At 45.5% G+C, this 26,567-nt stretch overlaps 1 protein-coding gene across 2 annotated transcripts in view; it reads left to right on the forward strand.

The window, feature by feature from the left end:
- Positions 1-26,567, forward strand: part of Creb3l2 (cAMP responsive element binding protein 3 like 2) — a 119,165-nt gene that overhangs the window by 45,980 nt on the left and 46,618 nt on the right. For both annotated transcript variants that reach the window (XM_034519017.2, XM_034519020.2), the window contains exon 2: positions 20,937-21,153. In XM_034519017.2, coding sequence (XP_034374908.1) covers positions 20,937-21,153 — 217 coding nt within the window. The remainder of the gene's footprint in view (positions 1-20,936; positions 21,154-26,567) is intronic.

Below are 26,567 nucleotides of genomic sequence, written 5' to 3' on the forward strand. Positions count from 1 at the left end.
CATAATCTCCTTGCTTTAGGGGCACATGGCAGCACCTCACATCTGTGACTGGAACTGCTTCAAACAGCAAACTCATCAACCGTGCAAAGATGTGTAAACATGACATTGAACAGACCCTGCAGAGGACACTGTTTCTGGTGTGAGTGTGGAGTCAGGCAGCTGGCCCCAGGAGCCCGAGCAGCAGATGACCACTGTTTTCCATGATTTGCACAGACTCACAAGAGACCATGGGACTGCCACTTATTTGGGGGTGGCAAGTAAACTGTAGCAAGCAAATGAGTCACAAATACGGAGTCTGTGGGTAGGAGAGTAAAGAGTGTCCCACTGTCCTCCTGACTGGTGGTGTGTGGTTGACAGTATGGCAAATGGCTTGCTGTGAATGTGGCTTTATTCACAGAGCCAAGTCTTGAAAGCCTGAGGAGAAGGTAGCTGAAAAGGCTGAGGCAGGTGAGAAGCAGCCCCATATGTCTTAGAAAGGTTGACGGCAGTTATGTCGTCTTTCATATAGGAGGAGCTTCATCATGTGTGAATATCTGTGTTGTGGACTAGCTTGCCCAGAAAAGGATACAGCTATGAGCTGCCTGGAATCATACCTGACTCTACCTAAAATAATTGGCAGGTATTCTGCCCACCCTCCCGGAAGCCATGGTAGTGAGTCCTGATCCTTTCTTTGACCACTCTCACCTGGTAAGAATAGATACACATGAAAAGCATAGCTCACGTTACCCACGTGACACAGACGGACACGGTTCTCTTTCCACTTATTTTAAAATGGTGTGTGCTTATGATGTTTCTGTTCCCCCTGTGTCGTCAGCATGAAGGATGAATTAGCTGTGGGTGCTGACTTTCCACTGAAGGGTGTCTAGTGGAAAGCATGGTTCCTATACTCAGGGAAATAGATGTTCATTTTCTGTCTCTGCCCCTTTCTGAGCTGCACAGTTTGGGGTCCATTATGGATCCTCTCTGGGCTCACACTTTCTCGTTGGTAAACTGACTAGCATAATTACTTAACTCATATGTCTGTTGTGAAGATTTTTTTAAAAATAATATATTTAGCCACTTTTCTCGTTATGTCTCCATGGCTAAGCCGTTGTAGACAACTAGCTCATTCATCAGTGGCTTCCTAGATAAAACTAATGAATCATCATTTAGACTGTGACCTTTGTCTGTCAGCTGCTGTGCCTGGAGGGGAGCACTCCCAATCGAACCATTATCACATCGCCAGTGTACCCTGGCTTCTGCATCAGTAAACACCTTAACCTGATGTCACTATTTACTTTCTTCCTTCTAAACACAAATGTCCTAGAGTAAACACGGAGGAAGATTCCCTTAGATTTTTTTTTCCCTCTAATCTTGATGGAGGTGTTGCCAGGTTTTCTGTGTCACCTGTTGAGTAAGGGGCTCAGGAACACCCACTTGGCATGACAGACAAATAAAAGGGATAGGCAGTTACTGGTTCAGTGTGGTACCTATTTCATCAAGGGAAAAGGACAGTACCAGGAACGGCTCAAACCACAAGATCCCAACCAGTAGCCAAGTCTTTGAGGTACTAGACTAGAGACATAAAGATTCAGCACCTTTTATGATAATTTTGCAATTGTATGATACTATGTGATTCTTTATACCTATATCTTATATCTAATAAGGACATGTTCCAGAATTTTACTTTATTTTAAAAGTCTATTTATGATCCTGTGGATTGGGCCCAGGGCCATGGGTGTGCTGGGCAAGTCCTTGGTTACTGAGCTTCATTCTCAACACATAAGATTCTTTTAAAAGATTCTGTGCGAAGTTAGCAGGTGAAACCAGCTACCATCGGAAGGTCAGCCTGACAATGGCAAAGATGACAGGTCATCGTCTCATGCTAAGTGGCCCAGTCTCTCTGAACTTTGATAACTGATATCTACAGGAAAGAGACTGGCATGTGTGTGTGTTGGCTTGACCTTTGAGATAACCTGGGTCCTTGATGGTCTCTGGACCCTAAGGTGAGATGACTCATTGTTCAGCTAGGGGAGGAGAGGGAGTTCTTTATGGACCCGATTGGGTCTCTTCCGTGTTATGTGACAGTCCCCCATTATATTTGTGTGTCCTGTTTTATTCCACACTTATGTAGATATATGCAACGTCCCATGTTTGTTCTGATTGCTGTGATTTCTTTAATAACCATCTGTTGTTTTGTGTAGGCCACAGAACAAAGACGAGACAATGCATCTAACAGACGTCTAGGATTTTATAGTCTAAAGCATTGGGCAGATAACAGGTTATTGTGGTGAGGCTACTTTTTAGTAGTTCACTACGATTCATGCTGTCGTAATCAATTCAGTAGAAAGGTTCAAAGTAGAAAACCCATGTGTTGAGCCAAGCACACTTTTAAACAGCCATCAGGGCATTCTGAAGGTTTAATTCTTGTCTTGGTTAAGGCTAGCTGACATTCTGTTTCTTTCTGGTAGTTGCAACAGGTATTTGCTAGTGGGAACCAAGTAGGGACACCAAAACTATAACACATCAATTTTATTTTAGCGTTAAAGAGTTGGTGGAACAGAGAAGCTATAGGTAACTTTTGTTCCCACCACATTGTTTCTCTGGCTGTTATCAAGCCTGAAGCTTGGGCACTAGCTGGGGAAAGTTAATTGGATCCTGAAGGGAGTTTGGGCAAAATATAGTACCAGTCTCTATAATGGATAATTTTTTAAGTGTCCTGGCAGGCCCTAAGCTTTAAGACAGTTTCTCTGTATATCTGGAACCTAGACTAGTTTTTCCAGCAAGTCCTGAATTTATCTTCTCTGAATTGAAGAAAAAGTGGCTGGAGAACAGAGTGAGACACCATGGAGGCCTCAACCCACTGAGTAAAGCCGGTGTGGTCCTGAAAGGCACCCGGGATTAGGTGTACAAGAGGCTTGTGAGGTCACATGGGGATCTTGCTCCTATGTGGATCCAGGAACAGAGTAGGCGGACCTGGAAGGTTAGTTACATGGAGGAAGTGCCAGGTTACAGAGAGTCAGGGAGGGAGCTAGCTCAAACCAGCTGGAGGGCAACTGATGCCCTGTCAACTTGCACAGACAGGCAGAGAGAGGAAGAGGATGTGGAGATGAGTCTTCCAGGAGCATCAGCAGTCAAGCTGAGCTGTGATCAGTCTTAAGGTAGAATACAAAATGTCCTATACAAATATGTCTCCTTTGTGCATATCAAAAACCCCCTCCTCCTTCCTTCAGTTTTCACCTGAACGTTTCTTTCAAAGGAAGTCAACTTCTTGCTGCCCTGGACCATTAGGAAAAAAAAACCACACCCTCCTCCTTTGACAATCCCCTATAGCCTCAGACATAGGCCAGGGCAGAGCTGCAGGCCTGCAGTTTAGGAGGCCAGAGGTGAAGTTCCAGTTAGACTTCTTTTGTAGCCAGACTTCTCAGAGGGGTCAGTGATAGGATGGGAGGCAGACATCTGGCTCAGGAGACAGATGCAGAAGGGGGAGGCCTGGCCTCTCATGCTGGGCTAGAGGCTGTCTCAGAGGCTCAGTGCCTCCCATAGCTGCCACACTTGTTTCAAGATTCACTTTTATTCATATAACTATTTCCAGGGGTGAACGAAGAAGAGAAGGTATAGGTGCAAGAATGAGCAGACATAAGGCTCAATGACGGGTGTATAATTTTTCTGTTTTTGTTTGTTTTTTCATGTGTTAGTCTGCCTGAGATACTGTGTGCAACAAGGCACCATAGCCTCAGTGACTTCAGTGCTGGGATTTCTCACAAATGTGTAGGCTAGGAAGACCTGTCAGGAAGCCAGAGTAGTTGGATTTGGTTGAGGGCTCAGTTCCTGGCTCATAGATACTTAATGTGTTCTCAAAGAGGAAAGAAAAAGGGACCAGAGAGATGACTCAACAGGTAAAAGCACTTGCCACAAAGCTTGACAACTGGAGTCTGATCACAGGGTTTCACATGCTGGAAGGAAAGGCCCAGCTCCAGAAAGCAAACCCTCCACATGTGCTCCACGGTGTGCCTCCTCACCCTCTCTCCCACTGTATCAATACAGGAAACTTACAAAATGAAAGAAGAAATTTAATTAAAGAAGCATACAATATAAGAAATCTAAGAAGAAAGGAAAGAAGGGCATAAGTGAGATAGGGATGGAAGGAGAGAGAGGGGAGCAGAGGAGAAAGAGGAGAGAAAGAGGAGACAGAGAGAAAGAGAGAGAGGGAGAGAGAGAGAGAGAGAGAGAGAGAGAGAGAGAGAGAGAGAGAGAGAGAGAATGGAGTGGGAGAGAGGAGGGCACATGCTATATGCATGTGGATGTGGACGACCGAGTTCAGTCTTGAGTGTTCCTTGGGTTCTGGCCGCCATGTTTCTTGAGATAGATCATCGTTGTTGTGCTGGAGCTTGCCCATTAGGCTAGTCTGGATGCCCCAGAAGCTCCAGAAACCCCTAAGTCTCTGACTCTCCAGTGCTGGGATTACAAGAAGCTACCACACCCAGCTTTTTTTGACATTGGTTTGGGATATTGAAGTCAGATCTTCACACCTGTGCAGTGAATACTTTAGCAACGGAGGCATCTCTTCCGCGTCTTTGCAGGAGAGAACTTGCTGTATCCCTGTGACGTCATCTAAACCTAACAACCCTCTGAAGGATCCATCTCCATAAAGCTAGCCCATTGTGCAGGAAAGATCCAACCCATGAGGTTATGTGATAATACAGTTGTGGAATAATTTTGTCTTTAGCATTACTACAAATTACCACAAACACAGCAATTAGAAAAGCCACATTTATCTTTTCTTGTTTCCTGTGGGCAGATGTCATGGCCTAGCTACCTCCTTTCCCACTTCTTACTACCTTACAGTCCGGTGGCAGCTGGAGCCTCGGCCTCTGTAGTCTCTTTTGGGTTCACTAGTCAGTCAGTTGTAAGCTGGGTATATTTTTGGGCAATTGGCCTGCTTTTTCCAGGCCAGCAGGAGAGCAGTCTCTTTTCTTGGACATTTTGTTTTTTAAAGATCCCCTGGTTAGGACAGTGCTGGTGTCCTGGTTAGGATTATTATTGCTGTGATGAAACACTGTGACCAAAAGCAAGCTGAGGAGGCCAGGGTTTATTTGCTTACACTTCTACAGTGTAGTCCATCACTGAAGGAAGTCAGGACAGGAACTCAAGCAGAGCAGGAACCTGTAGACAGGAGCTGACGCAGAGTACGTAGAGGGTTTCTGCTTACTGGTTTGCTCAGCCTGTTCCCTTATAGAACTCAAGGACAGCACCACTCACAATGGGCAGGGTCTTCTAATTAAGAAAATGCCCAGAGCTCCCAGGGACTAAACCACCAACCAAAGAATACACATGGAGGGACCCATGGCTCCAGCTGCATATGTAGCAGAGGATGGCCTGATCTGGCATCAATGGGAGGAGAGGCCCTTGGTCCTCTGAAGGCTTGATGCCCCAGAGTAGGGGAATGCTAGGGCAGTGAGGCAGGAGTGGGTGGGAGAGTGGGGGAGCACCCTCATAGAAGCAAGGGGAGGGAGTGGGATAAGGTATTTTCAGAGGGGAAATTGGAAAGGGAGATACCATCTGAAATGTTAAATAAATAAAATAACCAATAAAAATTAAAAGAGAAAAAAAAAAAAACTGAAACTGCCTTATAGCTAGATCTTACGGAACCTTATTTTCTCAGTGAGGTTCCCTCTCTTTCAGATGACTCTGGCTTGTGTCAAGTTGACATAAAAGTAGCCGGCACACCTGGGTGGGATGGTCTCCCTTTTAATGAACTAGTCAACTGAGTTAGAACCTTAATTACATCTTTAAAATCGCATTCATACCATAACCTCACCATCTCTACCCTACTCTTTATTGCAGAGGCTGCAGTGGGGAAGGAGCTAACTACACAGAGGATGTAGACCAGGGAGCAGGGAATTGGGGTCCACTTAGAACTGGGCCCACTACAGCAGGCTAGAGAAGGGGAGTGGCCAGGGTGCCTTTCTGGTGCCTCAGCTGGTGGTAATGGGATGGGTATTTGAATTGTAGGATTAAAACTGTGCTTTTAGGTACTTTTAGTCAAAAGGACATAGAGGCTACTCCTGAGTATAGTTCACAAACACAAGCTTACCATGAGCAGAGACTTGGGTTCACACCAGAAAGAGAGTCCATGGTAAGAGATGCGGGGGGGGGGGGACGGGGGGACGGACGACACTGGTCGAGGCTGCTTGGTGAGGAGCTGTAGAGGTAGGGGACCTTGCTGGGAGCCTGTTGTACAGAGCCTCCAAATGGAGCTGCCCGGCTGCAGCCTGTACTCGCACCAGAACAGCTCAGAGGGTGTGAGAGGGTGTGAGAGGGTGTTGCTACTGATGCTGGGGGGAAAATTCAAGGGGGAAATTTCTGTCCATTTTACAGCCTGTCAGAGTGGAGGCGCTCAGTGAGTCGGGGAGTTAGTGCTCTGCAGACTGGCTGTGTTTTAAGCCCATAGTTCCCAGGGGGCTATTTATTTACTTACTTAACAAGGATGGAATATCCAGTATCCGCCCTCTGGACAGAAAAACGTTGCTTCTAGTCAGGTATCCTCACTGTTCTTTGTTCCCTGAAGACTATTTAAACCGGGTTTCACTTAATTCTTACAAATGGAGTCTGTTTTTCAAGACAGGAAAAGTGTAGGGTTTGTTCGGTTGGTTGGTTGGTTTGATTTAGGTGTTTTTATTTTTTTATTTTTTATTTTTTGATTTGTTTGTTCGATTGATTTGGTTTTTCTCTGCTCTCACAAACTTGAAAGTTTTTGTTGCAGAAAATATAGACCAGGAAAATCACGCATCCGATTTTCTCTGTAGATACTGTCCTTTTGCCTCTGTCTGTCTGTCCTGGCATCCCAGCATCTTTCTAGGCAGCTTGTTCATTTATCATTGAGAAACCACAGGGAATTCATGTTTCTCAGTGCGTATATGCGTGAGGGCGTTTTAAAATGCGTTAGCAAATGGATTTCTGCCACAGCATTTAAAACAGTTACTTAGGTACACTTTTCATTATTTAAGAAGTCTTATCTGGTCCATTTTTTGGTTCACACAGGAGGTTGATGGCAGTGCAGGGTGACTCACTCTATTCAGAGACCATCTTGGTGGCTGAGGTCCTCTGTGTTGGTCCAGTGCACAAAGCTCATTGGTGCAGCCGTCTGCTGCTTGCCAAGGCCAAACTCCTAATGTCTATTTGCCTTTTCCCTGCTCAGTTCCCGAGTTTCCTTACAGAGTTTTTAAATGCCTCTTTTGTGAGTTAGCAGCCCCAATAAACAAACCACTTTGTTGAATCCAGGAGTATCAACACTACCACAGTCTCCCAGTTTGACTGTGCACGGCAGCAGACATCACAAGGTGGTGGGGTGGCCCAGATGCACATAGGTTCCACACACAGACTCCGTGTACAGTTCAATGAACTGGGGTTTGTCTTTCCCGTTTCCTTCTGAATGGGCTGCTGGGGCAGAAAACTGTTTAAAAAGAGGTGAGCAGAAGATTGTGGAATCACCTCTTTAAAGCTTAGTTAGAGAGCCTGACTTTGCCAATGAGAAGGAAGGGCCTTAAGGAACATGGCATATGGATTTTAGTGGGGCATCAGGCAGGGCCGAGCATGCTGTCATCAGCTCACACATTTCATCCAGCTGAGTGTCTCCATTTTTAATTTTTTGCCTTTTAAGACTTGGTCCCCTGCACCCTAGACTTGCCTCAAATCAGATGTTTAGGGAAAGATGACCTTGGATTTTTTTTTAATCCTTCTGCCTCTGCCTCCTAAATGCTAGAGTTATGAGTATGTGCTACACTTTCATGTGGTGCTGGAGACCAAACCCAGGACTCTGCCAACTAAGCAGTATCCCTGGCCCAGGGGTCTCCATTTGGCAGTATACTTTTGTGACTTTTTGGACTATACATATGGTGATATATATATATTTTTTGGTTGTCATCTTGATGAGAAAGGGGACTCAGAGCATTTCATGCTCAGAGGCCCTATCGTGTATAAGTTAGTCCTGAGGCGGGGCACTGACAGCATGGCCTGCTTGAGCACTCTAACAACTTTAGAGTCGTTTGGTTTCTTCTGAGGAGTGGTGGAAAAAACATGAAGCCATGGCCCTGGGTTGTTCTGGAAGTTGCCTTGCCTCTCTTTTTCCCACGGCAGTTCATCCGAGCCAAGGCTAGGAAGATCTTGGTCCCTGTATGGGATTGTAGGTCAGGGAAAAGCGGTCCAGGGCTCTCAAGTGTCCATCCACACTTGGCCTGTAAAAGTTGAGTCATGGTTTTGTTTTGTTGATAAACGCCTTTCCGGCTGTTTGTCTCTAAGGCCGGCTGTGGGAATTGTGGAAATCAGCCAGTACTGTCCAGCTGTTAGCTCAGCTGTCCTCAGGGGAGCAAATTCTTTGCCAAGAGTCCCAGAAAAGGCCAAGGAGACGGATTTGCAGGGAAGACTGACTCAGGCTTAAGATTTGTTTTCAGGCTATATATTCCCTTAGGTGTAAGCGGAAGCAGAGGCCAACCGCACCATCACCGCCTTCTGAATGTCGAGGGCATGAGAGAACAGGTCCACCCTTATCTTATAGTCTGTGAAAAGAGACCTAGACAGTTTCAAGGACTCATCTGGGGTCACGGAAGCAGGTAGTGACAATTTGTCTGAAACGAAAGGCCTTACATTTCAAATGTAGCCTTCTTTCCAGTACACAGGCAGACTTCTCATAATTTATTAGTGAAGCTTTGCTAACTTCCTTTCTAAAATATTCCTGGCATTCCCACCAAGGCATTGCATCATGGTCCCATAGAAGCCACATGTGCTTCCTAAAGCCATTGGCTGCACCGATGCTGGAGAAGAATGTGTCAGGAACAGCAGGCAGCTCTCTGATCATGCTGCAGTGAGCAGCTCTCTACCACTGTTCAGCCACAAGCAATACACAGAGACAGCACCTTAGGTTGTCTTTGGCAGAAGCGGCTGGGAAGGGACTCAAGGAAGCTGTTTGGTAACAAGTTTTAACATGTGGTGCTGACATATGTTTCCCAGACAGACTATAGACTATCTTCGGTTTGGTTGTTCTTAGAACAGCCTACTAAGATCACAAGATTCCATTTATGTCCTTTCTTTGAAAGAGATGAATGTGATCTCTGCTGCTTAGAATCAGGGTTTAAAAAAAAAAAAAAAAAACAAAAAAAAACCTCCTTTTGGTGTGGCTATGAGGCGATGCTTTCTACCAAGCTGTTATAGTTCAGTCCTTTTGTGCTGAGCTATGTCATGGGTTCCCAGGGATATATCTCAGGCTTCACAATGGTTACTTCAGGTCATCTGGGTCTTTTTGGTCAGTAGTTTCACCAAAGCAGGAATTTGGCAATGCTGCTTAGCTCTGATCAGTTGCCTCATAAAAATGTGGAGAGATGGTTTCAGCAGTTAGAAGCACTGGCTGTTCTTCCAGGGGACCCAGATTTGATTTCCAGCATCGACAGGGCAACTCATAACCATCTGTAACTTCCAGTCCCAGGGGAATCTGAGTCCCTCTTCTGGCCTCCAGGGGGCACTGCATATATATGATGCATAGATATACATGAAAGGCAAAACCCCCACATACATACGGTAATACTAAAGGGAAACATTATTTGAAAGCATGGGTGGGAGGTTTGCATAACATTATAATTTCTGGCTAGAAGAGCACCAAGGAATACAATGGATGTAATTAAGTTTGATTTATGGAGAAGCAATCTTAGGGAATGAGAGAGATGATTAGAGCCGAGATGTGGGCCTTTTGCAGAAAGGGGAAAAGAAAATAATATCCATTATAAACTGATGGGCTTGGACGTGGCTTGGTTGGTACAGGACTTGCCTAGCATGCACAAAGCCATGGGTTTGATACACAGCATGCACAAGTGGTAGGCCTGACCAGTGAATAAACTCTGTGTGTGGTGGTGGTAGTAGGGTACCCACGCATGCATATCTATAATCCCAGCACTTGGGAGGGGGCGTCAGGAAGAGCAGGAGTTCAGTGGCATGCCTACAACATGTATGTGTTGGATTTGTTTTTAGAATTCTGAAAGGCAGATTTTTTTTTTATTTCTGATTTTCAGATGAGATAGAAAGTGCCAGTGACTTGGCCAAGGTCGGATGCTAAAGAGAACACAGCTGACTTAACATCCATCCATCTCCCAGACCCTAACAGAGGACTGGTACCAGACTGCCTCTGCGATTACCAAAATCTGTAGACACTCAAGTATTTTTGCACAGTGCCTTAATATTTGCATAAACATGCACACATCATCTCGTGTACTTTAAATGATCTCTACGTAACTTACAGAATGATGCTATGTAAATAGATGTTCATTATGTTGTTCAAGGAATAATGTCAAGAAAAGAAGTCTGGTAATGCTTGGTACAGCATTGGTTGCTTGGGTCCTTTAGTTTTGATCATTTCCAGCTTCACTCAGTTATTCCCGTTTACAGATGGAGAACCCACAAGCATATACATGGGTCCCAGGAGGGAAACAGTGCTTCACGGGGCTAAAGTCCCCTGATGTGTGGTAGCCACCATCTTGCCAGAGAGGGGGTGGGGCATATGAGTAGAGTCTAATGGACCAAGAGGCTACATGGATGAATGCCAGAGCTGTGGGATTCCTGGCGCACTTATCTACAGTGACAGATCTGCTCCTGGCAGTGAGCCACTCCCCATGCGCTTAAACAAGACGTGGTGCCTTGTACATCTGAAACACCCCCGCCCTCTGACATAGTTGGCTCATAAATAAAACACAGAGTCTGTGGAATGTGCAAACTTCATGACTCCTTTACCTTCTCATACCTGGCATCTTTGGCATTCGGTCTTGACTTAAAGGTCAGATTGCATTGCAAAGTTGTAAAGATTCCAGGGTAACAGGGGGGCTTGTGGGGTTGGGGGTGGGGGTGGGGTGGGGAGGCCTTGGGAGACCCTTCAGTCATTTGTCTTCAGTGTTTGGTCTAGCCTGGACTCTGACTCAAGTACCACTTTCTGCCTCTGTTCTTCTCAGGTTGGAATAATCAGTCTGGCACATGTGGTTTTTCAGAGATTCTATCATTGCCACTGGTCTCTGACTTCCAGGCTGTGTTATCATACACAAGTGTTCGCTGGGGGCAGATGTTAGATACTTCAAGTGGACTCAGGATAGTGAGAACAAGTATCTTAGCTGTGTCTTCACTGAAGGATATCAGGAACACCCTGGAATGTTGGGGCAAAGCCCAGAGTTTGGCAATGGATGGGAGCTGGGGGTGGTGGTGTGCGGGTATACTTTGTGTTCAAGAATACAAGGAACCTAAAAGCTGTAGTGTGGGGATAGAGATTGACCCAAACCCTCTCCCTACTTACTTATGAAAGTACAAAGGGGTTAAAAACTGCAAACAAAAGAATACAGGAAGGAATATCAACAAGGTATCAAACAGCAACCAGGAAGAGACACTTGCGGGAATTTAGCTAGTAGATGATGAATCAGAAATTTAAATCCATTTAACTCCACCTGTGGGTGAGTTGGGTCTAGACTGAGCTGTGTTGGAGACTGCTAATTGTGGAAGCGTTACGAATGTTGATTTTCTAGGCTCTGGTACATAGGACAGACGAGGCATGGGGCCCCTCCGTGTTGCCAACACTCCCATCTAATGGTGGAGGTGATTCATCTGAACTTTGCCATGAACGAGGGTTGGCCATGAAGACAGCTGCTCTCCATACCCCGAGTCTGTGTATCTCCCCTTTATAACTGGAGAGAATGGAACTACAGATTCCATAGTGCTTCACCATTGAGTAGTTAGCACCATCGGGATTTTGAATGGGCTTCATTTATGATGGTCAGATTCAACCGCCTGCTAAAGTAGAAGAAGAAGAAGCAAGAAAAGGACTCACAGGCTCAAAATAAATCCAAAGGCCTCCTCTCTCTCCCAAGGATCTGCTGCTCTAGAAGAATCCTAGGAGCTCTCTCTGTTACAAGGAGATGGTCCTGCTGATGGGGCCCAAGTTAAACCTCTAAAAGCATTTCTTGGCAAAAACTAGAAATCTGAGTTTGCTAGCTCTCTGGTACTGATGTGTAGGGGGGGAGGGGGGGCTTGTTGGAAGTATCAGAGAGCAAGCCAGATACCAGGAATCCTGCCTTGCTCCTTCCGGTTGCAGTCTCCACCCTCTGCCTTGTCCTAACCTTGGGAAGATAAAGTAATTGGGGTGGGAGCTCTCTCTCTCTCTCTCTCTCTCTCTCTCTCTCTATATATATATATATATATATATATATATATATATATATATATATATATATATATATATATATCAGAAACATTGAGCATGGAAGGTAAATATCGCTATATCGTCTTGTTACTCCAACAGGGGAAGGAAAGGCTCTTGGTCCGGCTTAGAGGCCAGTTTGGGTTCAGAAATTACTCAGATACACATTTGGGGGTCGTTTGCAGCTGCAGATGTCAATGACGCAAGCAGAAAGCAAATGGAACTTGTTTGTGCTAGCTAAGTGACTGTTGGAGCCCTGTTGCAGGGACCAGTGATGGACTAATCTTCCCTGAAAGTCACGATCTCTCTCTCTCTCTCTCTCTGTGTGTGTGTGTGTGTGTGTGTACATGTACACTAAGAGTAGAGAGTCTTCAAAGGAAGCAGTACATTTAGTGCAGTTTCCCCACAGCAAATCCAAGAAGAGCTGCTGAGGGGCATTAAGGGCTGGGCAGCATTTATTATAATTTCTTATTTTAATGGCCAACAGTTATGAAGTTTAAAAGCTGTTTGTACTAGTGTATGACACCAGGCAAACATCTGTAAAAATTTACATTTAGATACTAGGCAAACATTTACATTTAGATAATAGGTAAATGGGTTTACCTGTGGATAATAGGCAAATGAAGGTCGACCAGAAATCTGGAAGAACATTTTGAGGTTCGAAGCAAAATTGACCAAGAAACACAAAAGGCTTCCCAGACAACTATTTACATGATCAACATCCGGGTCAGAGTGACCCAAGTGTTACAGTTGCACTGACACATTCTTCTCACAAGGGTCAGTAGTTTATGTTAGAGTTCACTGAGTGTTGAGCCTTCTGGGGTACAGACAAGTGTGTACTGACATGGCTCAGCATTCCAGTGCCCAGAGTTAGCTGCCCCCCCCCCCCCCGTGCTGTTGTGCCCCTGCCCTCTTAGATAGAGTCTACCCATGCCTTTATAATCAGATTAATTCTATTACATTGTTTTATGTATAAAGAAAAGCACACCTAGATACAATATATTAAAGTGTGTATGTAGCCGGGCAGTGGTGGCGCACGCCTTTAATCCCAGCACTTGGGAGGCAGAGACAGGTGGATTTTTCTGAGTTCGAGGCCAGCCTGGTCTACCGAGTGAGTTCCAGGACAGCCAAGGCTATACAGAGAAACCCTGTCTCAAAATAAATAAATAAATAAATAAATAAATAAATAAATAAATAAAGTGTGTATGTATGTCTTAGGGAGGGTAAGACTTGGGACAGTTTCTGATGAAACAAATTACATTTGCCAATGTGAAATCAAACCCAAGAAACGCACCCCCCCCCCAACTCCTTTTATAATGAAAAGAGGTCAGAGGCTTGGCCCTTATTAATATTATCATTGTTTTAATTTAGAGACGTCTGTAATTACCTAAAGTGTGCCAGATACAAATCAGGCACACTTGGAATTTTCCTGAGTAGGAACGTCTCAGGTCTAAGGCCTCCAGGGGAGGGGACAGGAAGGGCAGCCTTGTGGTCTCCAGAACCTGAGGACATCTCCTTCTGTCCCAGCACAGAGGAACTGCTTTGCTAGAGGGAGCCCTCTGTTCCTAAAGTGAATTTGAGGCGCGTCTTCTAAGTCCTTTTAATTTTCAGCTTGTCCCACCACATTCCCCATTCTGCAGCTCCAGTCCTTGGGCCCTTTGTGCTGTATATAAGGCTTCTGGCTTTCCGTTTTGATTTTTGAAGTACAAAGGCTTCTCTTTTTTTCTGCCCAAGTGTAATCTTTTTCAAAGAGAAGGTAGTCCCAGCTTCAGGTCCACAGGACTAGAGAATGGGATGTTTAGTGAGTACAGATTGCAAGCTTTGGGTAGCTGCCCCTGGGGTTCTTCTATCTGAACCCCCTTACCTGCTTCACTGCCCCCCAGGGTATAGGTCACAGGGGCAAATAAAACAAACCCACAACAGGGAAGAGAACACTTGCCCTTCTCCAAAGTGGAAAAACCTGTATAGCTTCATTTTATGTTGTCTGCATCATTTTAGAAAATTATAGAGTGCCCTCGCTGAATAGGTTGCTAACCATGGCCTGCCAATATTCGTGAGTGGTTACTATTATCTATGTTGGCAGTGCTTAGCCTCAGTGCATGGAATATCCCTTTCCTATCTGGGACAGACTTCAGGGATAGGCAGGCCTGCGTAAGTAGGGTTTCTGTGGCTATGGCGGTGGGTGCTTCTCAGGCAGCATGGTCCAAAGCATGCACACGATTGTCCTATAGATCTTTGAATCAAAGCTAGATACTAAGTATGGACCAAGTCCAACATCATCCACTCTGCCCTCCCTTAACAACATCCCTGTCTATCGAGGTGGATAAGTACTAAGTCTAATGATCACTACATAATTCCTCAGCATACTGCCCCCTCAGGACACACACACACACACACACACACACACACACACACACTTCAAAAGTGATGGGTTGACAGCGACAGAGTCCCAGCCTGCTTTCTTTTCATTGGGCTCTGAGCATCCAGGACCACAGACCAGAGAATGTGCCTCAGAGCGTTCCCTTTGTGCCACATGAGAGTTCCAGCTTCCTTCCTACCTGCCTCACCGGGCTTGGTGCCTTGTCCAGAGAGCTGTATTTAAGGCCCCTTGGATGAGAGGCCTCAGCGGTGAGTGCTCTGAGGGAGACAGTAGGAAGTCTATGTGCCACGTACTTGAACTCACAATCCCTTGATATCTTCCCAACTCATTCTTTCTCCTGGCCATCATGACCTCAGATCTTGGAGTAAGTGACCTTATTAGAATCGGGTCACCTTTCTAATTCCCCCTGCCTGTGTGTGTGTGTGTGTGTGTGTGTGTGTGTGTGTGTGTGTTTGTGTGTGTGTGTGTGGAGGGAGGGAGGGAGGGAGAGAGAGAGAGAGAGAGAGAGGGAGGGAGGGAGGGAGGAAGAGAGAGAGAGAGAGAGAGAGAGAGAGAGAGAGAGAGAGAGAGACCAGAAGAAGACATTGGATGCATATCATTCTCTGTCTTACTCCCTTGAGACAAGGTCTCTCACTGAACCTGGAGCTAGGCTGGTACCCAGCAAGCCTAGAACTCCCCCTGCCTCCACTACTATATATAGCTCTCAGGTCATAGGCATATATATGTTGCCACATCCGGAGAAGGACAAAATGTCATGCCATTTGAGTTAAGTTGTCATGGAGGCCCACCAGCGACATGGTAGACAAACAACCCCATGGCTGCAAGGCAAGCTTTAGAGAAACTGAAGAAGCCCAAAGTACCAGAGGAAGCGTGTTTAGAACAGAGATAGGAAGAAGAAAAGGAGACACTGTGCTTTTCTGAGTAAATCAGGAAAGTGGGGTGACTTAGAAGCCATGGGGCTTCAGTCCTGTGAGATGCTTTGCTAGGTGGGGGCTGGGATTCTGAGAAGAAATAGTAAGTCCATTATCTCTATAAAGTTACTCTGTGTCTTTAGTATGACTTAAAGTGAGACTGTCTTCCTAGGCCCGGTCTCATAGGTGGCTCATTGACCTGCCCAACTGGAAGTTAAGGTTTCCACCCAGGCCAGAGATTTCATCCTCTTGACCAGAAAAAGATAAGTTTTCCCTTAGTGTGCCTTTATTATTTATTGTTGGCACCATTTATAAATCTTTAAAAGAAGCATCTCCACCGGGCTGGATGAGACACGCCATATTATGAAGTTGGGTTTAGCCCAGCTGCAGCTCAGATGACTCTGAACTCTGTAGCAGAAATGCCTCCATCTCTTCTGGATCATAGAAGGCAGTACTAGGTACTTCTCCACCAAACTGTCTCGGTATATTTGTACAGTTTTCATGTGCTCATTAGGAGATGGTCGGTCTGTGAGTCTGTCTGCTTAGCATTAGAGGCAGACAGCAGTGAGACAGCATGCTGTAATAAAAAGTGCACAGAGTATGGAAACCCTTGAGCGTGGAACCTCAGCTCCATCCTTCATCAACAGCACAACCCAACCCAGGACAATGTACATAAATATCGTAAGCCACCGATTTCTCGTTAATCCAGAGATGTGTCTTTCTTGTAGGAGAAGATCTGCTAGGTCAGCCACTCAGGTCCTGAGGCAAGCCTACCATACTACCTAAGCTACTTTCCATGTATCCTCTCGACTGTGAGGCTCAAATATCTCTTTCCTAGGAGAAGTAAGGTGGGAAAAGTCCCATCAGTTAGAAATGAGAGGACCCTAGTTCAAGATCTTGTGATAGATGAATGAGATATTGGGCTGTGGGTTGCTAGGCAACTCCACAAGATTGCTGTGATCATGGAATATGGAGCAGGCTCTAGAACTAAACTTGGTTAATTATAGGTAGGGTGGTAAAATGGTATGCTATTTCCTCTGAAGCCAACTATATTTATAGAAGCATTTAGTTACTTATTAGAGTATCTGAAGGGTCCAGAAGGACTCCGTTTTTGAGGCCCACTTTGTTCTTTTCTCTGATTTTGGACCACTAGACCATAATGCCTCGCAATCTGGCTGGCATTAGAGATGCGCTGATTCTAGCCTGAGCTCTGTACCAGCAGGAGGAGGCTGACCTGTCTGGTGCATCCCCAAGGCCAAAGTCTGCCTAGAACCATTTTGCTGGTCTGAGTCATGGCGTCTGGTGGGACTGACTGAGCATATTTCTTTAGTCCCTGACCCCGCTCAGTGGTTACCTTTGTTCCAAGGTGGGTGGCTAGGCACTGTTAGTCCCTGGTTCTGAGGAGCTCCTTTTCCCCAGAGGGGGAGGTTATGATGAAGCACTTGTTAATGACTGTGAATTTTTCAGGGCTGCCTGTCATTAGGGCTAAATTGTTTCATAACATACTAATTACTGTATCATCCAAAGTAGGGGAGCCTGAGGAGGGCAAACACAGCTAGCAGGTTTAGCATTGGTTATCGAGAGGATGTTCATGAAAACACTCATTAGTGCTGCTCCAGAGAAAGAAAACAGGGTGTCAACAGAGCAGGCCAGCCTAGGCAGCTTCGCCTTGCTTCCAGATGGAACGGGATGCTAGAGGCTTAGTAGGGCCAGCCTAGCTGGCCAGAGTTGACCTTGCAGCTTGGGACACAATTTCGGTTTGGAAATGGGCAGGCCGTATCCAGTTCTCACTTTGGTATTTTATGCTTTGCATTGGCTACTCCTTTCTATTACTGTGATTTTATTCTCGAAGGGAGCTCGGTCAAACACCTCCCAGTAGTCACCATCCGTCAGTCCATCAGGCCGGAAGTTTGGCTGTCTAGGGAACCATACACTGACCTTAGCTTACTGTATAACCAGAAACCTGGTTTCAATCTTAGCCTTACAGCTGCCCTGCTCCTCAGTGGACTCAGCTGGTCACAAAGGAAGTTTTGGGGTCCTGGCTCTCATACATGTGATTCAGAATCTCCATCTTCAATTTCTCCAGATAGTTTCTGTGTATGAAGAAGTTTAAGATATCCTTGCCTTATCGTAAGTGGCCATGCCTTGGGTAGGCCTGGGCCTTTTCTGTCTTATTTGTTTCGTGTCCCTGAGTCTTCCTCAAGTTTGGCATTTGGTAGCTGCAAAATCTGTGAATTTTCTTCTCATCTGGGACACAACCTCTAAGGACAGTTGGCATCCAAAGACAAACGTGTTATAGGCAGCAGGGTGGTGACGGGAGTGGAGCCATCTTCCTGTTGAAAATGGAAATATGCATAGAATTATAGGTGCTGAGGATGGCTTCAGTGTGGAGATGCTTTTGACACTTGGCAGTTTGGGGAGGAATTTTTGATTGTCATACTCAAGGGGGAGTGTTTCTGATATCCAGGCAGTGTAGATTCAGGATGCTGTAAAGCATTCCATAACATGCAGAACAATAGCCCCTTCTCATCCCCACACACTACATACATACATACATACATACATTCATACATACATACTACACACACACACACACACACACACACACACACACACAGAGCTATCATCACCACTACCACAAAACGTGACTGTCTAGTCCAGTGTGTCAGTAATGCACTGCTAAACACCCTACAACATGCAGAGCAACCTTTCCTAGCCCCCGCCCCTGCCACACACCCATGCCACTGCCATCACCTCCACACCAGAACTAGAAGAATTATCTAGTCTAGCATACCGACAGTACACTAAGAAGTGTGAGGTGAAGACCCTCACAGCACTGGTACACATCTCTGATGGAGGGAAGATTAATGGGCTCCATCTCCTTCACTGTGGGGTAGTGGAGCAAGGCACATAGTAACACCACATATTACATGTGTGTTACATATAGGTTACTCCTATAGCATGTCCATGATATGGCAGAGGCTCGGAAAGCAACAGCATTAGATATGGAGGATGGAAAACTGTTCAAGAGATTAATGAAATCTGAAAGAGAAACAAAAATCTAGTGGAGAGCGTATAAGTATCTTTTATTTGCCTGAAGATAAGTGCCTCTGTCTGCTAACCTAGGTCTGGTCCTAGAAGCTGCTAGCCTCCGTACAGTGTTATCTAGGCCTAGAATGTTTTCAGCCTCTGAGACGTGCCGCTGAACAAGCTCACCCCTTCTTGCTTCCTTCTGAGCTCTGGCTGTCTGATCAACTCAGTTGTTCTGTCTCAAGCTCCTCTCCAAGCTGACTGATTTAATCTGGCTTCTCTCTCAGCCTCTCCTGAATTGCTCTGCTTGGTCTCAAACTAACCCTAGCAATGTTCTGATCTTCTATCTCCTGCTCATTCTCTGGCTCACTCTGTCTTTATCTGTGTCTAGCTTGTTCTCTCTTTGCAACCTGTCTCTCTCTTTGCAACCTGTCTCTCTATAACTCTCCCAGTAAAATTGCTTCCTTCTGGGCCTCCCCCACCCCCTCCCCTTTCTTTCTCTTTGCACTGCCCCTTAAGTAGCTTCCCTTTCTTCTCTCTTCTCCTGAGAGTTCCGAGTATCCTATCCAAATCTTTCTCTGATTCGTCACTTTGCCATTCACTTTCAAACATGGCTTCTTCCCTCTACAAACTAACTTTTCCTTCCTTTTTTTTTTTTTAAACAATTAAAGTTGTGCTGGGCGGTGGTGGCGCACGCCTTTAATCCCAGCACTTGGGAGGCAGAGGCAGGCGGGTTTCTGAGTTTGAGGCCAGCCTGGTCTACAGAGTGAGTTCCAGGACAGCCAGGACTACACAGAGAAACCCTGTCTCGAAAAACCAAAAAAAAAAAAAAAAAAAAAAAAAAAAAAAAAAAAAAAAATTAAAGTTGTATACTAAGGGCGTGACTGTATTCAGGCAGAGGGATTAAAGGTGTGTGCTAAAGCTGAGCCACATTGCAACTAGAAACAGCTTTTTCCTCAGTAAATAGCACAATCTCTGGGTTCACAGTGTGATTAGATATCCTACAACAGGAGAGAGCAGAGAGAAGTGGGCCGTTAGTTACTCACCACTACTGCAATGCTTGCTTGTCTGATAGGATCCGTTTACAAGGAGAAAACGTTTCCTTAGGCTTCTGTTGTCCAGATCCCTTTGCATAATTGGCCACTTTGTGTAACTGATCTCTTTGACTAGTTGGTTTCTGCTAATGCTGTCGCTTTGAGCAAGCCAGCATTCCTTCATGTCAGAGTCCGTGGCAGAACAGGACTGCCCATTTCATGGCTGAAAAGTGAAAAGGAGAAAAGAAAGATCCCAGGGTCCCCTTTAAGAGGATTTCATCTGTGACCTGAAGGGCCCCTGCTAGGCCCCACACTCCCTCTGACATGCAGACTTTTGGGGGAACATTCTAGATCCAAACTACTAGCACTACTTCCATTGCAGGTTCCTTACGATAGCCACTCTCTCATGCTGTGGAAGTAGAGGATAGCTTCTCTCCAGCCCACTGTAGTGGTTTGATGTCCCTAGTGCAGAACATGGATGATCATTACAGCGATGGCCCTCAGGTAATCACACCATCCTCCGTGCACACACGTCTGCAGTGCATTTTATTATTATTTTTTTCTCCCAGGAATTAGAGTTGTGTTGTGCCACCCTGTGACCCTAGGCTAGCTCATTATTTGCTGTGGCTAGAGATTCCACGGAGACAGGACGTTGTGCGACAGTGATGTATGATTCTAAGGCCATTCATTTTTCATGCTGTCCTTGATGGAAGATTTCTACATTTCTATCAGGGAGCCACACCTAGCTTCCTTGAATGAGATCCCAGCTTGCCTGGCTCAACCCTAGCCAAGCATGCAGGTCGGTGTGACTGTACCAGGGCACCTTGGTAAAGTCAGTTCCTCACTCAATCACAGAGTGGCAAGGAATAATAAATTATGGTTAATTTAAGCCACTAAACACTGGTCGTGTTTGCATGTGTATGTGTGTGCACAGGACAGAGGTCAACCCTAGTGTCTTCTTTAGGGGATGTTCACCTTGTCTCTGAGGTTCCTCAATTAGGTCTGACGGGCCAGTGAGCCCTGGGAGTCAGCCTGTCTCTGATTCCCCAGCACTGGCTTTACAGACGTGTGCCACCATGTGTGTACTGGGGATCAAACTTGGGTCTTCATGCTTGCCCAGCCAACAGTTTACCAACTGAGCCTCCTCTCCACTGCAGTGGTTGGATGGACAGAGATAGACAAGGGGACTTTATGAGTGACCAAATGTCTGTTTGCCTTGCGGTATGTGTGTGGAGAGTCGGTATCAACAAATGTCTGTTTGCCTTGCGGTATGTGTGTGGAGAGTCGGTATCAACAAATGTCTGTTTGCCTTGCGGTATGTGTGTGGAGAGTCGGTATCAAGAGTAAGAGACACTGACTTCCTCCTCTGCTTCTTGCAGCACTTCTCGGAGCTCCTGGATGAGTTTTCCCAGAACGTCTTGGGTCAGCTCCTAAATGACCCTTTCCTCTCAGAGAAGAGTGTGTCGATGGAGGTGGAGCCGTCTCCAACATCACCAGCGCCTCTCATCCAGGCTGAACACAGCTACTCTCTGAGCGAGGAACCCCGGGCTCAGTCACCATTTACCCATGTGGCTACCAGCGATAACTTCAATGATGGTAAAACCTGAGAGCAAGGAAACACTGGGGGCCTCAAACCTTTTGACTCTAGCTCTGTGAGGAGACATGATGCGGGCTCTGTTATTGTTAGCATTCACACTAGCCACACACACCCCCACTGCCTGGTAGGCCTGGTGCTGAGGTAAATGCCAAGAGGTACAGCATGATCTCTCCTGTGCTAGGCTACGTCTCCGGGAACTCGCTGTCACTGAATCACAGTGCTCTTTTACCTTGGGTTTTGGGTAGCAGGGCAGCCATCTGCAATCACGCTGTTCTCTTGGCTAATGACAACCCGACAGTATGTGAAGCCAGTTATTTTAAGGAATCAATCACTTTCCTGACAAAGGATTTTTATATTCATTTTTATCTAGAGAAACTTCACGTGCATTTCCCACTGACCCTACACTCTTAGTGAACATTACTGGACTCTCCTGTTGTACCTGACTTTCCCCTTTGTACCCGTTCTCATCAACAGCATTGATGCTTGTCATTGCTGAAGGTCTGGCTTTTCTAACTAAGGTGCTGAGGCGTTTTAACCATTACTCTATAAGCCTTTATCTGCTGTCTTTTCTATCTGCCCAATTCTCCATGTGTGTGTGCATTAACACACATGCATGTATATGTACACACATACATACACACACACACACACAAATTGAAATGTTTTATTTTCTCAGTGGGATAGCCAGCTATTCTAAATACTTTGAGTAGACTTTAAACACCTTGTTCCCTATTCTCATTCTAGCAGATGCCTTTTTTTTAACATGGCCATGACACAGTGGTCAAAAGTTGACCTCTTTGGGTTTTGCTCTGAGCCCCCTTCTGCCATGTCTCACATACCATGTGCGTACGGCAGTGTCTTTTACAGGTTGCTCCCACATAACACAGTTCCCCGTGCCTCTCTGTGGTTAAAGGCCAATGCCTGTATCCAAACACATAAGGAAGGGGCTGCTCCTCCAGGGGAATTCATTACTAGCCTCTAAAATAATGAACTTCTCTCAGGACTCAGAAAGTCGTGGGTGTGAAAATTCCAGCTCTTCTCTGGGTCACATTTCTTTAATTTTCGAAGAGCCACTCTAATCAACGTGAAGGGGGTGTGTTCTTACACTTGCTCGGTAAAACGGGTGCTATGGATCTGCTAGTGGATCCTTTCCTGTCTGCTGGAGCCTCAACCAGAACACTCTGACTCTCCCTTTTCAGTGGAGAGTTTAGGAGTATGAGGAGTTAACCCTTTGTGTGTCAGTTGTTCCTCCCTTAGATCAGTAGGATGGGGTGTGTCACCTTCTGGGAAAGAAAGGAAAGAGCTGAGCTAATCTGAGGACATAATGGTGTCTGGGGGTTAAAATGAGGTGTTTCAAACTCTCAGAGCAGTGTCCACCACACAGCATCTCAGCCAATCACGTCCCACTCCCAATCCTGCCCCACGGCGTCAACTTGTTCACTTCATGTCAGCAATGCCCAAGATCAGCTGCAGAGGATGATCCCTGGTGAGACTGGTACCCTCTTCTCCCCTTAGCCTAATTACAACTTATGTATTGCCATGACAGTGTACAATAGAAAAGTTATTTGAAACTCATGAGTTACTTATTTGTCTAGTTTTCCGTGTGAGATTGTCAGACTGGCTGACTGTAGGTAACGGAATCCATGGAACGTGAACGGCAGATAACGAAGAGTTGTGTCCCCATTCCTCACCACGCGCAGGCCAGCCCTCGGGCATTGGTTGTCTAGGTTTCAGGCTACATTCATGCAAGCTCTGAGTTGGTTTTGTTGTTTTGTCAATGGACTAAAGCCTTCGATGAGTGGCTGGACGAATGACTTAAGATTTCTTCTGCTCATCTGCACCGTAGATTCCCCCCATTTCTTGCTGTTTCTTTGCCTGTCTTCGCCTCACAATTCCTTTGACCCCCTCCATCTCTAGCCCTTCTTCATTTGTGGAATCACCCTCAGTGTCCTTTGTATTAGCCAACTATGTTATGTAAGAAATACCCCTCCCAACATTAATGACTTAGAACGGCCATTTGTTCCCTCATGAGTTCTGTCTTAGTTCTCTGAAGTGATTCACTTGTATAGTTTTGGTTCATAATTTACCATGGGATTGGACTCAGATGCTAGATATTCCCAGGGTTAGATGCTCTACCCTAAAAGCAGCCATCTCCAGTAGCCAAACAAGTCACTGCTGATGAATTGGTTGCCCTTTGTGTGGGTCTCTCCATGGTGGTGCTGGCACAAGTGAAAGACCTGTCAGGTATCTTTCTTTCCTGACATATAGCCAGGGAGGAGACTCAGCTGCTCACAGAGGAGGATCACACTGATTCACAGCGAGCGGGGGTTGCGCAGGAAGGCAGCTCGGAGGAGGTGCTGGCACTGGAGGCCTCTTGGATGCTGACAACCACTTTGTGAGTTCTTTGTGTTCCTTTACCTGGAGTTGTTGTTTGCCACACTATTTCTCTTCATTCACCAAGTGGGTCTCAAGCTTACATTCACAGCACTGAAGAAATATAAAGAACAAAATGTTGGTCCATTGCTCTCCCAGGATTTATCAGGAGGAGACGATTGCAAATGTATGTGACTGGTTATGGAATCATTGTAATGTGCCTGCCCTCGTGGGAGTGACTTCCTACACATCCTAAATTCTACATTACCACTGACTGGCTCTGGGAGGGCCATTTAACCATTGTAGCCCAGCTTCCCTGTGTGTAAAACTATAGTGAGAAGAAGGTCTCCCGTTGTCCTTTGAGGATTAAGTGTGATGATCGATTTCACGGGCTTCCAGGTTCTGGTTCTTCTTAACTCTATAGCAGTCAGTCTTTGCAACTAAGATCTGCAAGGGGACAGGGTCCTCAGAAAGACTTTGTAGAAGATTAAAAAACAAGTTTTAACATTAATTAATTTATTTAGAGGGAGATGAGTGTGCATACACCAGGCATGTGTGGAGGTCAGAGGAAGATTTTTCAGAAGTTGGTTCTCTCTTTCCACCACGTCAGTTCCAGGGATGGAGCTCAGGTCATCAGACTTAGCTGAAGGTGCCAACACCCAGTGAGCCATCTTCCAGGTCCTATGTAAGAAGATCTCTTTATTTACCAGCCTGTGTTTAATGGTGAAACTTAGTGGGTACTTAGTGGTCTAACTTATTAGTGGGTTATTTTATTTTTGCTAGTTTGTTTTTTATTCAGTAGCTAGGTCCAGAGAATGTGCCCCAGATTATAATTGTTTAGACAACAGGAATTAACTGTAAACATAATACTTTCTTGCATGGAGATTATTAGTTATCCTTGCATGTTTAATTATCCGTGTAGCTGTTGAGTCTCTTTTATATTTTGAGCTGAGTCAAGTTCCATTCTGTTTCTGGAAGTTAGCATTGTGCTTGGAACTTTGAAGATACCCAGTTGTTTAAAAAGATGGCACAAGAGATGGAGCATCCATCTCTGACCTGTGGGGTAGAACCATGGAGACCATTGCTCTGGAGCATGGCCTCTCTGTACCTACTGCAGAAGCAGGATTTCACCAGTGTTAGCTCTTAGCTAACAGCAGCTGTCATTTGCAGGATCAAATATGCCAAAGAGCAGTAGGTGTGTTGTTAATGCTTTATGCTTCATTTTCAAATTAATTTCATATCTTATTTTTAGTACCTTACCTTATAATTGCCCATCTACGGAAAATAGAAAAGACAAGGCGCATCTGGGAAGGGAGAGAAACTGAAATTTGAATGGGAATAGGTGACATGAACAGAGACCAGCGGAAGAAGGAAGAAGCAGGCATATGTCTCACACTTAACAGTTTGCTGTGCACAACACACAAGTTGGAGATGGCCTAATGAAATTCAATAGACTAACTTTGCTTCAGTTCCATATGTTGGTTGCACACCTACTGTGTGCCAGACTCTAGTTTAGATACTTATGAACCAAGTAGTAAGATATAGACCCTGTCTTGAAGAACTCAGAGTCTGATGGAAACATAGTGTACCTAATACTCTATCCGGCAGAACTGGAGTAGTGTTCCGAGAGAGAGAGAGAGAGAGAGAGAGAGAGAGAGAGAGAGAGAGAGAGAGAGAGAGAGAGAGAGAGAGAGAAAGAAAGAGAAAACCCATCGAGGGGTCAGGAAGAACTGCCTGAATGAAGCAGGATTTCAGCTGGGCCTTGGCTCGCTGCCTGGAGTCAGCCTCCTGGAGCTTTGTCGAGGGCCACAGATGGACAGTAGAGAGCCAGGACTCCGCTGCTCTGAAAACGAGATCCCTGGTGAAAAGATTGTTCACAGAACAGATTTCCAAAGGTTCTGGGTTCCTTCCTCTTCCATTCATTAGTTGCCTTCCTGTGTCTACGTCTGGGTTTATTGTTGTCTCTACTTTGTCCTCTGTTGCTGAAATTTATTCCTCCCTGTGGTCCTCTCTTGTGCCAACACTTATTGTTGTAGTTTTTAATTGGCTGATTGATTCTTTCAATTACAGAACTTCTGCTTGGTTCATTTCCAGCGTGTCAATTTCCTTGATGACTTTTTTTCCTCTGCATTCGGACTTCCTCTCCCAGTTGACTGTTTCGCTCCCTTTGGAGATTGTCTTGTGAGGGACTAGACTTCTTTAGTGCATCTACTGATTTAAGTCATCTGTCTAGTCATTAATTCTTGCAAAGAGGACTGTGAATTCATCATGGACATTTCGGCTGTCTTGGTGATTTGGGGTTTCATTATGGGGTGTCGGTAGTTTGGGGATGAGTCATGGAGAAGACAACCCTTTGGGGGGACTCCCAGGAAGCAAAAGAACCAAATAAAATTAGGGGGGGGGAGAGTTAAAACTAGGAGACACATTTAGCCCTACAGACTTTCAAGGTACGACAAAGAGACACAAAGATCACAGGACAACAACCCTCCTTCCATGGAGTCACTGGGCTCCCACTCATGTTCTCCTTGACTTACATGCAACCTAAAGTAAAGGAATTGTAAGAGCACACAAGCTAACCTTCAGTGTGGGGAGAATGGTCAGCACATCTTGTCGAGGAGGGCTTTCCTATTGTAAGACTCCAGAATACACTGTTGGGTTCCCCCAAATGGCACCTAGTTCTATTTGTAGCTCACATGCTGTGACAGGCTGTGCCCCTAATTTGCTGAAAAGAAGCAGATGAAGTTCTGATGGACTTTGCAAAGGGCATTCGGTCCACAGTCCATCTTCATGGATGTTCTGGTGATTTTTCTTTCATGTATATAGCTAGGAGATGATGGCTATGGGGTAGGAATCATTGGAGATGTTTGACAGCGAAGGCGTGGGTGAATAGAGGCAAGGGTGGGCTTTTCTAGCACAGCCTCTCCTGGGTCTTAGCTTCAATTATGTTTCTGAGTTTTGAGAATGAGCAAATGTTTGGAAACAGTGTTATTTTATTCTCTTGAACCGTGCCTTATATCCCTCCGAAGAAAAACCAGTCGCT

This window comes from Arvicanthis niloticus, chromosome 15, assembly GCF_011762505.2.
Source record: "Arvicanthis niloticus isolate mArvNil1 chromosome 15, mArvNil1.pat.X, whole genome shotgun sequence".
Classification (NCBI taxonomy): Eukaryota; Metazoa; Chordata; class Mammalia; order Rodentia; family Muridae; genus Arvicanthis; species Arvicanthis niloticus.